General features: G+C 44.4%; 1 protein-coding gene across 1 annotated transcript; it reads left to right on the top strand.

Annotated features, from left to right (window-relative positions):
* Positions 1-753: 753 nt before the first annotated feature.
* On the top strand, positions 754-6324 carry SLITRK2 (SLIT and NTRK like family member 2). Its single transcript, XM_048514267.1, has 2 exons — positions 754-1010; positions 2646-6324. The coding sequence occupies exon 2, from the start codon at positions 2689-2691 to the stop codon at positions 5260-5262; it is 2574 nt and encodes an 857-aa protein (XP_048370224.1). The 5' UTR covers positions 754-1010; positions 2646-2688; the 3' UTR covers positions 5263-6324.
* The last annotated feature ends 10885 nt before the right edge of the window (positions 6325-17209 follow it).

Below are 17209 nucleotides of genomic sequence, written 5' to 3'. Positions count from 1 at the left end.
TTCAGTTATAAACCATACGGCACTGGAACAGGATAAATGATATCTTAGATTCAAACGACCAAGTCTGCCATGAAACTCACAGGATTACTGACCTTGGGCCAGTTGCTCTCACTGTTAACCTGCCCCAAGGGATGATATTGTAAGGATAAAATGGAGGAAGGACAGGATGGGAAAAACATAAGTTAAATGAGGGGTCTAAGCATTGTCATGCATTGTCCAGCTCGAAACCCGTGAGCCTTAAGTTTAGGGAAACACAGGCAATTTTCGCAGCTGGAGACATGCGGCGGCCAGTTCGCAGAGGAAAGTCCGGCTTTGGATGTGCATGAGCGAACCAGTCGAAGGGTGGAAGGGGGAGAGTCTGCAAAGGAGAGAGAGAGAGAGAGAGAGAGAGAGAGAGAAGGAAGGTGCCCAGAGCCAATCGAATCAAGCGAAGGGAGCAAATGCTGGTCCAGTTTGGGCCTCGGGGAGGGGCCTGGCGCCCCCGCCCTCCCCCCATGCGCAAGGGGAAGGGGCCTCATCCGCTCCCATTACCTTTCTCCTTCAGCGGGGCGGTGAAGATCAGAGCGCGGCGGTGCCAAAAAGGAGCCCGCGGAGCCGGATCTGGGTCGGGGCGCAAGGAAAAGAGTCTCCGCCCCGTCTCTCCTCCAGCTGCTGCCCCAGCAACACCGGCCCCGCGCGTGACGTCAGCCCCCGCGCGGTCCAAGGCGAGCCTGCCCAAAGGCTGCCCGTTCAAAGTGCTCGGGCAGCCGTCGGAGCCGGAGAGCCAGGCGCTCCGCCCGCCCGCCCTTGCCAAGCCTTTCCCCGGCACGGCGGGAGCAGTAGCAGCGATCGCCGCCTCCGCCTGAGCCTGGCTTGCCGAGCGCCCCGCTGGGCAACTCCTCGCCCTGGGTCGGGGCGGACAGAGCTCGGCGGGGGAGCCCCTGAGCCCCAGGCTCCCTCCCGCGAAGATGCTGAACTCGTGGCAGCGCGCAGAGGCGAAGGAGGGATGCCGCCGCTCCTCCTCCTGATGAGTGAGTACCGCAGCGCCGGCTGTCCTGTCAGGACGTCTCCCCCCTGGGACTCCCCCCACCCCGTCGTCCCCTTTTGCTAGCGATCCTCAGCCCTTCGACTGGGGATGCGCCTGTTTCCGACCTTGCCGTTCTTGGGAAAGGAGGGAGCTGGAAGAGAGGCACAGATTCCAGTGCGGACGGGTGACAGGGGGGACGTCTGGATTAGACTGAAAGAGTGCGGTGTGCGAGAACTGAGATGCACGAGGGAATGTGGGGGGGGGGGGGAGATGCTTTTTGACCCCATGTGCGGACTTTGGGGCCCACGGATTTCCCACGCCTCCCTCGAGCAGGATGAGGGTGCTTGAACTGCATCGTGGGACTGGGGAAGTTTATTTTCATGGAGGGGGATCTACTTTTCTGAGGGGGGGCTTGAGATTTCCCTCCTTCCCTTTCCCCCATCCCCGCCTCTCTGAGAAGCCCCAACACTTGAATGGATTTGAAAAGATAGGAAGAGGCGGCAGGGGCCATCATCATCAGATGCATGTTGGCGGGGGGGGGGGGGGCGCGCTATCAGGCATCCTAAACCAGCCCTTGAATCATACCGAAGATCTGGGGGTGGGCAAATGGAGAATAAGGGACCTGGATCTGCAGGGTTCGTCGACTTAAAAATGCAGCGGCTTTTTGTGCGCGTGTGGCGGGGGGCTTAATCCCATCACTCTCGCACCCCCTTCCCACCTCCCCATTTGACAGTAAGGAAGAGATCGGATGCTTTAGGAAGAAGAGAAGGGAGAGCGGCCGTGGAATCTTTCCCTCCCTCCACCCCAGCTTTCCTGGCAGACGACGGTCCCCAGCCGAGGCGTTGCTTACAGCTCTTGATTACTTGATGGGATCGGGGAGCGAGTGATTGGGGTGAAAATGAGGGAGCCCCGGGGGTGACAGCTCTTGATTACTGCAGGAACGTGGAGACGGGGTGGGGAGGAAGAAAGGATTATAGGGGCAAAGCTCTGGCGGGGGGGGGGGGGGGGGGGGACACACATCGCTTTTCTCTGGCTCCGAAGAGGGGTTGCTTATAGGGTTCCCACAGTAGGAGTAGGGCATGCACAAGGGTGGGGGGGATAGATGCTGGAGAAATGCTGAGCTGGCAGGTCAGGGATGACTGTAATAATGTCACTGGCTGGGAGAAGGATGTGAGCGTGAAGTAGGACATGGGCTGTTAGCAAGTTAAGGCTTCCTCCTTCTCTTCCCCTCCCAATCCTATCCTGTTCCTCCCAGGAGTGCAAAAAGGGGTAGAGTTGGCAGCAGAGCGGAGAAGTCAGGGAGCAAATTGAAAAAGCTGAAAAAGCAGTTAAAGAGGCTCTTAAGTCAAAGTGTGGTGGGTGGTAAAGAAGGGAATTCTGGTGTGGGTGTGTCGGTGTGTGTGTGTGTGTGTGTGTGTGTGTGTGTGTGTGTGTGTGTGTGTGTGTGTGTGTGAAAACAGGGTCCTAGTGGGGGATAAAAGTTCCTGGATGCATTCCCAGACAGTGGGGGAGGGGGAGAATGCTGCAAGAAACTCCGACTAAACTTCCCTAACCCTCTCCTTGTTTCTGCCCTCTTCCCAGCGGGCCGTTTTAATTTGGGGTTCTGCTTTTTCCCTTCCTCGCCCCCACCCCTTTCAAGGTTTGACTGTAGGTGCCGAAGCTTGGCTCGCGGGAGCATAAAAATGCTGAAGGGTGTTTGGTTGCTCAGTGTGTTCACAGTGGCTGGGATCTCGCAGACGGAGAGCCGCAAACCTGCCAAAGACATTTGCAGCAAGAGCCGCTGCCCTTGCGAGGAGAAGGAGAACGTGCTGAATATTAATTGCGAAAACAAGGGATTTACAACCGTCAGCCTCCTCTTGCCACCCCCTTCCAAGATCTACCAGCTCTTCCTCAATGGCAATGCCTTTACGCGCCTCTTCCCCAACGAGTTCGTCAATTATTCCAACGCCGTGACACTGCACCTGGGCAATAACGACATGATAGAGATCCGAACTGGGGCCTTCATAGGTCTTCGGACCCTGAAGAGGCTACACCTCAATAATAACAAATTGGAAATCTTAAGAGAGGACACTTTCTTAGGCCTGGAGAGCCTGGAGTACTTACAAGCAGACTACAACTACATCAGTGCCATCGAGGCTGGGGCTTTCAGCAAGCTCAACAAGCTGAAAGTATTGATCCTCAATGACAATCTGCTGTTGTCACTGCCTAGCAATGTGTTCCGTTTTGTCCTGTTGACTCACCTGGACCTTAGAGGGAATAGGTTGAAGATGATGCCTTTTGCTGGGGTCTTGGAGCACATTGGAGGCATCATGGAGATCCAGCTAGAGGAGAATCCATGGAACTGCACCTGTGACCTTCTGCCTCTCAAAGCTTGGCTAGACACCATCACTGTCTTTGTGGGAGAGATTGTTTGTGAAACTCCTTTCAGATTGCATGGCAAAGATGTCACCCAACTCACAAGGCAAGATCTCTGTCCTCGGAAGAGTGCAGGCGATTCTAACCAGAGGGAGAAGCACCCTGCCCACTCAGACACACATGTTCAGAGATTCCCCCCAACAGTTAATTCGGCCGTTGGAGCCACAAGGGCCCCCAAAGCCAGCCGCCCACCTAAAACAAGGAATCGCCCAACGCCCAGGGTCACAGTGTCAAAAGACAGGCAGATATTTGGACCAATCATGGTTTACCAGACCAAATCCCCTGTGCCACTCACTTGCCCGACAGGCTGCGTCTGCACTTCTCAAAGCTCTGACAATGGCTTGAATGTCAACTGTCAAGAGAAAAAAATAGGCAACATCTCTGATCTCCACCCTCGACCCACAAGTCCAAAGAAACTCTATCTTACCAGTAATTACTTGCAAACGATTTACAAAACAGATCTCTTGGAGTACAGCTCACTGGACTTGTTGCATTTGGGCAACAACAGGATTGCAGTGATCCAAGAAGGTGCCTTTTCAAACCTCACCAGTTTGCGGCGACTGTATCTCAATGGCAATTACCTTGAGATTCTGAACCCTTCCATGTTCGAAGGGCTACACAGCTTGCAGTACCTCTATTTAGAGTATAATGTGATCAAGGATATCCTGCCGCACACCTTTGATGCTTTGGGGAACCTCCATCTATTATTTCTGAACAACAACCTGCTGAGATCTTTGCCTGACAATGTGTTCGAGGGCACCACTCTGACCAGACTTAACCTGAGGAACAACCATTTCTCTTATTTGCCTGTGCGAGGAGTCCTTGACCAGCTGTCAGCTCTGATTCAGATTGACCTTCAAGAAAACCCTTGGGATTGTACTTGTGACATCATGGGGCTGAGGAACTGGATTGAGCGAGTCACGGAGCAAAACGCCCAGCAATCAGGACCCCCTGTTGTTATCAATGAGGTGATCTGTGATTCACCAGCTAAGCATGCTGGAGAGCACCTAAAGTCCCTGAGCAAGGAAGCCATCTGCCCTGAGAACCCAAATCGGCTAGATTTTTCTCCATTGTCTCCAGTTCTGAATACAGATGCACCACATGCCTTCAGTGTTTTTCCTAGTTCTTATCCAGAAATGCACACCGAAGTCCCACTCTCTGTCTTAATTCTGGGCCTGCTGGTTGTGTTTATTTTGTCAGTCTGTTTTGGGGCTGGCCTGTTTGTCTTTGTTCTCAAACGCCGGAAGGGCATGCCAAGTGTGCCCAGCAGTGCCAACAACCTAGACGTAAGTTCGTTCCAGTTGCAGTACGGGTGTTACAACAGCGAGACGCACGATAAAACCGAAGGGCATGTGTATAATTACATCCCACCTCCAGTTGGCCAGATGTGCCAAAATCCTATCTACATGCAGAAGGAAGGAGACCCGGTGGCTTACTATAGGAACCTCCACGAATACAGCTATAGCAATCTTGAACCTAAAAAAGAGGAATCGGCCAGCCTAGCATTCACAATCACTGCAGCAGAAATGCTGGAGAAACAGACCTTTTCAAGGGAACCTGAGCTGTTGTATCAAAACATTGTAGAGAGGGTGAAAGAGCTGCCAAGTGGAAGCCTCGTCCATTATAACTTTTGCACCCTGCCCAAACGACAGTTTGCCCCTTCCTACGAATCGAGACGACAAAACCAGGACAGGCTAAATAAAACGGTTTTGTACGGGACTCCTAGAAAATATTTTGCAGATCAGTCAAAACCTGAGCTTCCTTTGCTGCAAGGAAAACTACAGACCGAACCAGACTACCTCGAAGTTCTGGAAAAACAAACAGCTATTAGTCAGCTGTGAAGGAGGAAGGGCCCAGGCTGGGAGGGATGAGGAATATTTACTGCGGGAGAAAAATCATTTTAAAAAATAACTAACCAGATTCTGAACTTGACAGAGAAATATGATATCTCACATCCTTAGAGTTCCCACATCTTAAATTCTGGCATAATTATGAGTGATGGGTGCTTTTTTCTATGTTCCCTTTAAATTATTTCTTACATTTTCTCCTATAGTCCTTTAGGAACTGTTTCTACAAATGAATGTTACTACAAGAGAGCTTATTTAAATACCTTCTTTTCTGGGGGAGGAAGGTGGTAGAAGGATGTCAGGAGAAGTCTCTTTCTGTCTAGCTCTCTATCCCTCCCTTCCCCCATTTAAAAGGTGAAAATGATGTATTAAATAGGTAACATCCAAATATTCTCTCCCTGCCAGATTAGAACCTTCTCTTCTCCCTTTCTGTAAATAATATTGTCCGTGCAGCTCTTTCAATTTCCATGTATAGCCACTGGGCGTCACCTTTTTTTGTGTGTGTGTTAAAGTGCCTTCGCACTTGGAGTACGTTATTACTTAATTGTCGCGCTTAGCTTTGATAAATTTGAATCTATTTTAATGTGTTGTATTTTTTGAAATTAAAAAAAAATGTAAACTAGATCACTATGTCAACTGCATTCAATCCGACAGAGGCTGTTGCAAAGCTAGCAGCAAAATTTGCCCACCTTTAAGTGAGCTTAGTTCTTCTAAGACTTTTAATGCACTGAATTGTAATTTGTATAATTTCCCCCCTCCCTGTACCTGATACCTTTTCTCCAGTTTCTGGCCTTGTTTTACATGAAACCTTGAAATCAACTAAGACTTCATAACGGACTGGGTACCTGGCTGCCTCACTTGCAAATAATAGTTTTGTTTTTTATAAAGACATTGAATATGAAATCTAAGCACCCTGTTCATCCAATGTTCTACCTTCATTGTGCTGCAGCATTTAACATCATCAGTAATGTTCAATGGTTATCTGGTTACTCACCTAGTTAAAAAGAACATTACCTGTAATATATATTTTCTGCATTAAAAATTAGATATTTTTTATATGTTTAATCACAATAATTTACATTTCTAATACTGGGGTTAAAAACTTGATTGACTTCTATCCAGGTGTAATATTGTGTCTTCTGTAAGCCTGACGACCAGTAGGGGTTGCTAAATACCACCTTGAATAAGGAGATTTGGAGGGGAAAAAAACAATGCAAAGGGTTTTCAAAGGCCAAATTAGAGTTTTTATCTTTTCCCTAGGGGAAAAAACATCAGCTAGGGTCTTTCATGAAATTCCTTTGTGTTATATTTACTTGCATCTAAATGAGAATTGGAACTTTACCTTCCTATAATGCTTGCCTAAATGATAAAGATTGCTTGAATATTTAAAGATGATATAAGAAGTGATTGAACTGATTCACATTTGCACCTGTCTTGCAGTAGAATATTAATCAGCAGAGCACAAGATGGCTACACTGAAGCATTTCTAAATCCCATTGATTTGCAGAGGATAGAGATACGGGCCCACTTAACCATCCTAATACAATCAAAAGGATTTTAGAATCAGGGCTGCAAAAAAATCCAGTTACCCTTGGCACCTATAGAAATTGGCCCTGGTATTTAGATGGCAGAAGAGAGCTGAAGGATGCTTTTCTTCCTGCCGTTGCTGTGCTGCCATATCTCCTTCTCTTGCTTCTGTAGTCCTTTCTATTTGCAGCCAGCACCCACTTGTTGGCACCTACCCTAATTTGAGGCTAGGATTTCCAGTTTGGCAAGTTTTATCATCTCTTAGTTAAGCATGCTGAAGAGGAAAAGGGAAGGAAAAGGGTGGAACATGCAAGAACACACAGTTTACTTGGGTTTCCAGATTATTTTTCCTTCCAACTGGATTCCTAGAAAATCTGACCAATTTTGCAAAAATCTTTCTAGCCTAAATGTAAATTCCCTTATTTTTGTAGGTTCGTGATCTACAAATAAATACCAGAAATGTTCTTTTCCATGCTGGGCCTTATTTTTTTTAGCATTGTTAATTCAGCTTTCACCATGGCTGTCTTAAGTCTCTGATTCTCACGGACATGGTGCCTGATTTAATTAACACAGACTTTATAGATTCTTATTAGCCTGTAAATCATTTTTTCCTCCTTAGGTGCAAATGTAATTATGCAGGGTTCCCCCCCCCCCCTTACAAATTGCTCTTATTTACAACAAAACCAGTTTTGTTTTGGCCTATTGTAAATCCTTATGCAACTGGAATGGTGCTCAGCATATAAAGTAGGGTAAGCTTTTCAATTCCTGATTAAAGCAATTGATGGCTTCTGAAAGGAGCACACTGTTTCCTTTTCATAAATAGGTTACCGGACATAATAATCCTTTTATTATCATGCAAGGACAGAAGTGGACCCTGTCAAATGGAATTTTCAAGCTTTTGCAATTGCTGATGATATCTTATCTACAAGTGGGGAAGGATCTTAAGCCAGAGAATTTGTTGATTATGAATATGAGCAGTCAAAACTGTTTTAATTGGAAGGAGGCCAACAGGAAGTAGCCTTATGCTTTGAAACAGGATGGGAGCCAAGTTGGAGGGTGTTACTGAGCCTGTGGTCTTCTCATGACTTATGTGACATCGCATCAATGCTCTCTAACATGTTGATTCTCTGCATTTAGAGCCCATAAATCCACCCCTCCCCCCCAGCTCTGTTTGTTAGATCAGGGTTAATGCTGAGGATCCAGAGTGGAGCGTCAGACTTCAAAATCAACCTTGCTTTAAGGAGGAGAAGCAGTATCCCACTAGTGGAACTTCTGAATGCTGGCATCCATCCTTGAGTGAGTTGCTCATCTGATAAATTCTGAAAGCATCTTATTAGATATTGTATCCTTGAATTTAATAGAGTTTATTTGTAGCTTAGACAACAGAGAGGAAAAGGTGAAGGATTTTTTTTTAAAGAAAAAAGCAGTTTTGTGAATCAGCTTATCACAGTGTTTCTTTTGAGATTTATTCATGTTGCTGTCTTGCAAGAGAGAATCCCATTGTTGTAACCTGCGGTACCTTAGTAAACACCTTTTCACTAGCCGAACAGATATCAGCCTAATATCAATATGGTTATTCTGAAAAAAAAAATATTTCTGCTCCTTTGAATCTTCATGTCACATGTTGCAGTGTAAACTTGTTGAAGCTAACAGGAGATCTTGAGAGAGTAAACAAAGAATCAAAACAGAGCTGGATGAATTTGTGAAAGATGACTTCTGCTTTGGATTCCTAGGCCAAGCCCCTAGGCTAGGGGCTGAGATATTGGGGGAGGGGTGTGCATGTGACAACACATGTGACAATCAGTGTAACAAAGGATAGCTCTAGGAATCACTGGAAACTCTTACTTGTTATTAAAAAAATAAAAGAGACCAAAAAGGAAAAGATAAAAAAGAAAATGAAAGCAAGACTGATGAGAAGAAAAACAAAGATAAGGGGAGGCTTTTTCTAAGAGCTCAATGGCTCACTCACACTGATGATTCTGGATTCTTCCAGAAGTAGTAAGTCTAAAATTCGGACCTGTCAGATTTAAGGTCTCCAATATCTGGGGAAGCAAGAGCTAAGGAAAACTTGCTCTACAGCCAGCAAAAATAGCCGCTATCAGCAGTGTGTAGTCTGGGAGCACTTAGAGGCTCAACCAACGTGAAATGCCATTCTACCAGAAGTTTGAATCACTGGAAACGCTATAGTAAAACTGGAAATTATGGTGACTCCTAGAGCAATCCCTTGACATTTCTAGATTTCATGTGAAAGTAATTTCAGTGACATTGCTGCTTTTATTTTATTTTTCTCCCTCCACTGTTCAGAAGGGCAATGAACAGTGGACACCAGGACTTGTTGATATGGTGGGAGGCCTGCCAAATCTACTTCTACATTTCCTCAGTTTTGGCCCACTAGGAACAGAAAGACCTTTCCTACTACATAGCAGATGAAATTTTTGGTTATCTCCAGCTCCCACTAGGAGGCTGACAGCCCTAGGATTTAGCAATCTGTTTCACTGATAATTGTCTTCTTTCCCCTGATCTGAGTAACCCAAACTAATTTGATCTTATCACATCTTGGAAGCTAAGAAGGGTTGGCCCTAGTTGGTAATGAGATGGGAGATCACCTAGGAAGTCCAGAGTCACTACTCAGAGGTAGGCAATGGTAAACCACCGCTAAACATATATTGCCTTGAAAACACTATGGTGTCACCATGTCAGCCACAACTTGATGGCAAAAAATGTTCTCCTTATTACATCCCCTGTGTCACAAGCCTTTTGTGGCGGCATGTCCCATGATCCCCAGCATAGCATTTTTGAGGATCAGTGGAGATCCCTGTCTCCATATGCATCAGCTGAAAAGCTGATTGGAGCCACCTCTGCATATTTGGAAGGATGTAACTTTGCTTAGGATTGCATTGTAAGCATGGACCAAGTAAGGTCTTAGAACCATTCCCTAGGATCTGTAGATATTTGGGTAGCAGGACAAGTGAGGAATAAGTCCTTGCTGCTGCTCAGAAATAGGCAAGAAAAGGCTGGATGTGAGCCAGTATAAGGTAGCTTCTTGTGCAGATGTAGCCCACATGCTTACATCATTTCATCTTTTTGATGCCATGGCCTCTGCTACTGAACTAATTATTGGTTTGTATCATGTCCTACCCTCAAATCCAGAGAGTTTAAGGAATTCTCTCAGCCTCACCAACATCACAAATCTGTTGTGGGGAGAGGATGGGAAATAAGTTTGTCAGTCACCTTGAATCTCCTTAGAGGAGAGAGAGGCAGGGTATAAATACAAACTCCTCCTCTTTCTCCCTTATTTCTTCTCCTTTTCACTAAGTGGTCCTGATTTCACCTTGGAGAGAAGAAGTAGTCCCCCTGAGTTTTTGAAGGCTATGTGCTGAGGAAACACATTGTTTCAATCCAAATGTGAGTTTATTTGTAAAAAAATATGGACACGATCTAGGCAGCATTAGCACTGTTTACTCCCACTTATTTCTGTAGGAGGGTCAAGTTTGCCTTTAGCCATTTCCCACTGAAACTATCAGAAGGGCTTAGCTTGGCTGGAAAACACATTTTATTTTTTCTTTGTCCAAAACATAAATGCTGCTATTCTATCTCCCATTCCTTTCAAATATTGTCCATTAGCTATATTTTAATCCACTGGTCAATATTAGTACCCCTTTCCAAAAAAAAAAGTGATGATTATACAAGAGGTTTCTTGATATATTACTCATAAATGCCTACCTACACAGATACATGGAGGGGGGAGGGAGAGAGAGAGAGCGACCATTTGGTACTTATTAAACTTTAATTTTACTCCCAGCTTGCAAAGCAATGAGGTTTTTTCCCCCTGTGAATTACCTTATGTTTCTTGTCCTACGATAGAACCCTAGATGGCTACCAAGAATTATTGTCTGTAAATTATGTTCCTAAGGGATTTAAACTCCCTCTGGAGCTGCAGCATAATAAGCCAATTAATTTTTCCCCTCCTGATTTTGATAGCTGTGCTCCAAATGTCATTGCAGAGACGGGAATTTGCTGAACTGTTACTTTATAAAAACAGTGATTTTTTTTAAAAAAAAGATCATTGCAATATGCTTTAAATGTTAACGTTCTTGTTTTCCTTGTGACAATTAAAGGGGATGACCATTTCTAACACCTGCATGTGACAATGCATGCACACACATTTTTTCATATGTAGTTTTCCTAGGTGGTGGAGCTCAGAAAGACTTTTGCTGGAGACCTTGAAGAGCCAGTGTCCATCAGAGTGGATGATAATAGGCAGTAGAAACTAATTGTCTGTGCTGTATTATTTGGGAAGAACAATCACTTAGGCCATTTCCGCACGGGCGGAACATGGCGGCCTGGGGACGGCAAAAACGCCGTCCCCAGGCCGCCGTTTGCACAGGGGGTGCAGCTGCATCGCAGCCACGCCGCCCTCGCGCCGCCAGACTGGCGCGAAGCCAGCGTTTCCTGAGTGCGCTGGGAAGAGCACTTTTGTGGAGATGCCGGCTTGAAGCTTCAAGGCGCCTCCCCCCCGCGCACTTACACTTTGCATCTTTGTCCCCGGGCCTCCGGGCGGTGGTTAAAGCCGAGGCCTCCGGGGGACACGCCCCCTTGCCCTGCGACGCTGGAGCAGGCACGCAGGGCCGGGGGGCGTGTCCTCAGGCCTCGGCGACGTGCCGGAGGCCCGGGGACATGCCAGATCGGCCGAGCGATGGCGCTCTGCGGCGCCGTCGTCCCTGCTCTTTCTGGGACCGTTCATGCGAACGGTCCCAGCGTCGTCGGGTCAGCGTCGAGTACGCCGACCCAGCCGCTTCCGCCTCCGCCTATGTGATTGTGTTTCGTTTGCAGAAAGTCCCAAGTTCAGTCCCCCGCTTCCCCAGTGAAAAAATCTTGCATAGGGGGTGGGAGAGCTACACCAAAGTAGCCATTATAGAACTGAAACTCGTGGCCCTCCAGATGTTATGGACTACAGTTCCCATCATCCTCTGCCAGCATGGCAGGGGATGATGAGAACTGTAGTCCATAACATCTGGAGAGCTGCAAGTTTGACACCTGTGAACTAGACAGAGGGTGAGAGAGCTCCTCTACATTTCATGGTTCCTCTTTTTAAGATAGAAATGAGATCCCCACCTCAATTTGCCCCTTTGATTATATAAATCATATCAGGATTAAAGACATTTTAAATGTTTCCATCACAGGATAGGATAGTTGTGTAAATCTATCTGAGAATCTCAAGTTAAGCCAAGATTTGTTCATCTTTGGCAATTTCTCTTTCCCCATTCAATTCTAAGCAGGAATTTGCCCATTTGGAAAACAAAATCATGCTTGTTCTCCACAAAATAGGAGTTGAGTAGCAGGAAGAGGTTTGTATTTTTGTTTTTAAAAGAGGAGAAAAAAGATTTAGGAAGAACTACACTATATTTTCAAGGTTTTTTGGCTCATTCTTGAAAATCAAACTTGTTTTTTGCTTGTCGCAGAACGAATTGTAGATACCTTCCCCCCATGCATGCTACATTTTCCCCCATTATTCAAGTTTCATGTAAAGAAAGCTTATGCTAATGTTCCAGGAAAATCCTTAGTGCTTGATAACAGTTGACAAAGTGACCTTAACAATTGCATAGATTTGTCCTACATGGCAGGGCTTGAGCTGAGGGAAGCATTTGGGACCACTGACTGACCCCACATAGGGATTTAAGAATGAAATAGGATTTTTTAATTTGTAGCATTCTTCCATAAAGAACAAGAGTTTATTTTTACAATAGGAAAGGTTCTAGTACGGTTGGCAACAGGTGGCCACCCCAAAGTAATAATACATTAACTCAAAGATCTTAATCACTTTATACTTTCTCCTTGTTTCCAGAAATTCATGGCATTCGCTTCCCAAGAGGTCTGTGACAGGCTCTGACATACTCATTGCTGTTTAGCTTCTTCAAGGTTGCTAGATGACTGATGACATCCCCTCTATTCATACTTTGAGCAAGCCAGGGTACTTAACAGGGAAGTAATCACTATATACGTAAGTGTTGTTGAGTCACAACCAACTTCTGATGACTCCAGCTTGTAAGGCAAATGAAAAGTGGAGGTTGTTTGCCATTGTCTTCCTGTCCAAACTTTTCCATGATGGTCGATGGTCTCCCATCCAAGTACTGACCTGGCTTAGCTTCCAACATCTGAACAGATCAGGCTACACCATACTGCCTTCCATCCCAAGTCTTCACTACCAATTACTAAAAGCTTCTAAACTCTCCGCTCCAGCCACACTAAAATATACATAGACATTTTGTTTTGGTGAAATGTAATAGAAGTTTGTTTGTGAAGAAATCATTGATTTCCCCTCATCTATTTCATTGAAGCCCCACCTGGAAATATGGCAGTTCTCTTTCTCATAAGAAAACTGACCTATAGTCCTGCCTAGAAGGATAGTGTAGCAGTGTGGCATAGTGATTCAGCCACTGGATAAGAATTTGGAACACCTGATTCAGATCCTCACTTTGACATGAAGTTCCACAGATGATCTTGGGCCAGTCACACTATTTCAACCTAACGTACTTCGTGGGGCTGTTGTGAAGATAAAACAAGGAAGAATCACCCATGCCATCCTGAGATTCATGGTGAAGGGCAGTATAAAATTGCACTGGAGCTAATTTTTACAGTGTGGGAAAGGCCAGATATTTCATTCTACGCATGTGGCATCATGAGCAGCCTTCATCTATTCATGCAATCCTGTATGGATCACAATTAATGAAAGATGATGTTTATGTCCTCTGTAAAAATTAGAATCTCTTAATTAACCTCTCTTGTAGTACCCCAGGGTACAAAATCCTGTAAGTATAGTAGCATAGTTACTTCAGGGTGGTATCCTTTGCTTGTGGGCACAGCTAGAGGTTACAAGAACACATCATGCTTGCTGTTTTGATTTCTTCTCTTGTATGAACTGAATGCACAAGTCTTTATTTTCATGTCAGTTTCTATGTCCTTGTACCCAGAGTTTCTCAGGGAAATGCATGCATTGTGCAACGAAGTTAGCATTATGCGTTACACATAAATTATGTACACTGTACACAGAAATACTGTATACAAGCCCTACGGCATGCATATATAAAAATCCAATTTAAGAAACCAACACCAAATAAATGGACACAAATACAAACAAACGTAAAAAGAAATGAAATAGTTAATATTCAACCGCCCCGAATAACAAGCTTTTTAAACCTTAGGACACAACCTTGAGAAAACATTCAATATTTGTTTCTAATCCTGCAGTTTTTCTTCTTCTGTTGTCCTTGATGCAGCATTCCTACCAGCAAAAAAAGGGAAAAAAAAGATTTCATTTCTTAACCAGCTCACACATACATGCAGACATCACTTGATTTCTGTACCCTTGGTGATTACCGCCTAAATGTGTGCCCTGGCTCCACTGGGAAATCATAATGCTCATGATGATTCAAAAGTCAATCTGAGAGATCCCTTCACATATGCAAGTCAGAACCTCATGACCATACAGATGCGAACCTGCTCCTTTAGGGTATACATTTTGTGTTTTCCCTAACATGACAGTGGTAGGGGGAGGAGACAGAAAAGCTTTCTGTTATGCGAGATCCCCCTGAAGTGACGCAGCCTAGAGACAAGTTGTCTATCCCTGTAAGACCTCAGCCAATTTGAGAACTGAACAAGACAGCAAAGCAAGTTCTTGGTATGAATAACCAAAGCTTCATAAATAAAAGTCTTTAAAGAGAAGTGACCTTACATGAGACTACAAATACCAGATTTTCAAACTCTTCATGAGTGAAATGAGATACTAAAGAATGTTAATGAAACAGTTCTTCAGGATAATCATTGATACAGTTCTTGGTTTTTTTAAATTACCACTGTGACACATTGCAAATGTCATTTAATGTTGAGGAGGGGGAGGGGGTAACGGAAAAAAAAATATTTTCTGAGTTACCCAGAGAAAAATGCATCTCTCAGCAACTTGCCATTCTGTGCATTGGCTCTTCTATCCAAAATATCTGGAGGAAACAGAAAAACAAGAATCCTTAGAAATCAGAGCATTCAGTCTGGTGGAATTATTGATCTGAAGGTTGTTGTGGTGGGTTTGGGCACCCAGCCAGATATATTTTTTTAAAAAAAAATATTCTTAGCTAATGAGCAAAGTGTATTAATGAGCATATGCTCTTATTAACAATTGATTGATATCGTTTGAATGCAAAGAATGAATCACCTTGTCCAGAAAGAGTTATACAGAAGTGGGCAGGTTGAGATTGCAAGCATTACTGACAACTGAAATTACTGAAATTACTAATTTCTAATGAATTTTTTTGTTTCAAAGGTAGTGGCATCATTTATGGTTACGATTTAGAATGATTTTCAGGGGAATACAGTACATGAGTTGTGTTTCCAATTTTGAAACCTACAACCTCCAGAAAAAAGGATATGAGCTTTCAGGGTCAGAAAAAATCTTCAACTTGGAGGGACAGAAAGAGAAAATACTAGATAAACTGTTCTGGCAAAGTATAATGTCTTCAGTGTTAAGGTCTCCAGCTTAGCCCCATTATAAGTATTGTGGGCATGATGACTTTGGAGAGCCCACTGACAATCATGATGAATGTTCTGACTCACAATGACAGCGCCTTGATAGTGGTCATCAACTGATGAGTTCAATGTCATATAAAATATTGCAGAGGCGTATCTAGGGGAAATGTAGCCCAGTGCAAAATCTGAGTTTTCCGCCCCTCCCCATGGGCGTCCACCCTCTTCCACTTGGACCGAAGAATGGGGGTTTTTTTTGCACCAGGTCTTGAAGTCTTGACCTGGGAGGAAGGAGGAGGGGTGTAAAGGTGATTTTCTGCCCCCCCCCATGACTAACTGGCTGAAGCTTGGGGACATTTGACTCCATATGTTCCCCTGGGCAGTACGCCCCAGACATATTGAGTTGCTTGTGTGAATGATCCAAACCCAACAGTTTGACCAAGGAGGACCATTAACTGCTTCGTTAGCAAATCCTAACCCATTGATAGGACAATTCTATTTTCTTCTTCTCCCCATCTTCAACTCATTCCAACATTCTCTATAATCCCCCCATACACACACACTGCAAAAAAAACCCAGTAAAACAAAACTTTGATCCTTGGCTCAGGTGAGGTTTGCTTGAAGTTATTTCGGGTTGATGGTGCCCGCTTTCTTCAGACAAATGATGTTTTCCTCACTCTTTGATCTTCCTAATGCCTCTTGGGAGACAATACCAACCTATAACACTCTAGTTGACCTTGAAAGCAGAAGTTTTCAGCATAAACCAGTGTTGCCATTTTAGATTACTAAGATTAATTGTTGTTGTGTTTACTAGAAATTGCCTTTAAAAAGCAATTATGAAATGTTTTCACTGCCCAAGGCACGTTGCACTTTGGCTGCTGAGAAAAAGGCATGGATTCGTGCTTTGTACTAGCCTCTTCCATAGTCCCTGGGCTCAGCTTTCATTTTTATTTCTCTGGGTCGAGAAATGCTGGATCCTAATTATAGTCTATAGTCTTTTATTAGAGAGTTCCTTTTTGATTTCCTTTCTTTATAGGAAAAAAGGATTTTTATAGATTTTCAGTGAGTATTATTTGCTGAATGTCTTTGTCACTAAAGAAAGGCACTAATAATCCACCCCCTCGTTTTGTTATGCTGATTCTACATAATTGTTTCCCAACGAACTGACAACCAAGACACATTTTTCCTAAATTAAAGTTAATGCCAAACTTTATTCTCACAACTGCCAGTTCCCCTACTCCACCCCATCTCAGAAAATACATTGTTTATTTAGAAATTTCTTACCCTTGAATCTTATTTGCTTCCTGATAGGCCTAGAGCAGAGACACACAGAAAGATGTAAGAGTCAGCCTCCTCCGGAAATGAGAAACTGAGTCACATCTTTGGGCTGGAAGTAACAGAATGACTCCTGTCATACAGCTGCTGTCGAACTATCTACCTAATTTAGGGGAGAGGGAAGATTCCTCACAGGAGAGAAAGAAAGGGTATAAATCCAAACCCTTAATATTCTTCTTCATGGGGTCACCATGAGCCGGTTGTAACTCAACAACACACTTTGCTTTTTGTGGACAAAAAACCCCACCATATTGTGGGCATGATGAGCTTGCTTCTGCAGCAGAGGAAGTAGAAATATTGTCAAATGTGTAATGCCATTTCAACCTGAAAATCCCTAAAACCCAGTGTAGTACGTTCACATGGCACTAATAAATCTGCAAATGCAATAACAAAAAGTGAAGAACCAAAATTAAGCAGTAAACAAATGCAAAAAGAACTAAAATTGCTGACACCTAACACAAAGAGGATAGTGAAGGGACTGTTCCCCTCTTGTTAAAGTTTAGTTATTCTAGAAGTGTCCATTTCTACACCAGAATCAGATGAGATCAGTCAAACCTCTAGCAAC

The sequence above is a fragment of the Sphaerodactylus townsendi genome, linkage group LG13, assembly GCF_021028975.2.
Source record: "Sphaerodactylus townsendi isolate TG3544 linkage group LG13, MPM_Stown_v2.3, whole genome shotgun sequence".
Taxonomy (NCBI): domain Eukaryota; kingdom Metazoa; phylum Chordata; class Lepidosauria; order Squamata; family Sphaerodactylidae; genus Sphaerodactylus; species Sphaerodactylus townsendi.
Note: the sequence above shows the minus strand (reverse complement) of the source record. Positions and strands in the feature narration are given on the sequence as shown.

Excerpts from the sequence above, each read along its gene's own strand:
- SLITRK2 (XM_048514267.1), top strand. The coding sequence starts at position 2,689 with ATGCTGAAGGGTGTTTGGTTGCTCAGTGTGTTCACAGTGGCTGGGATC.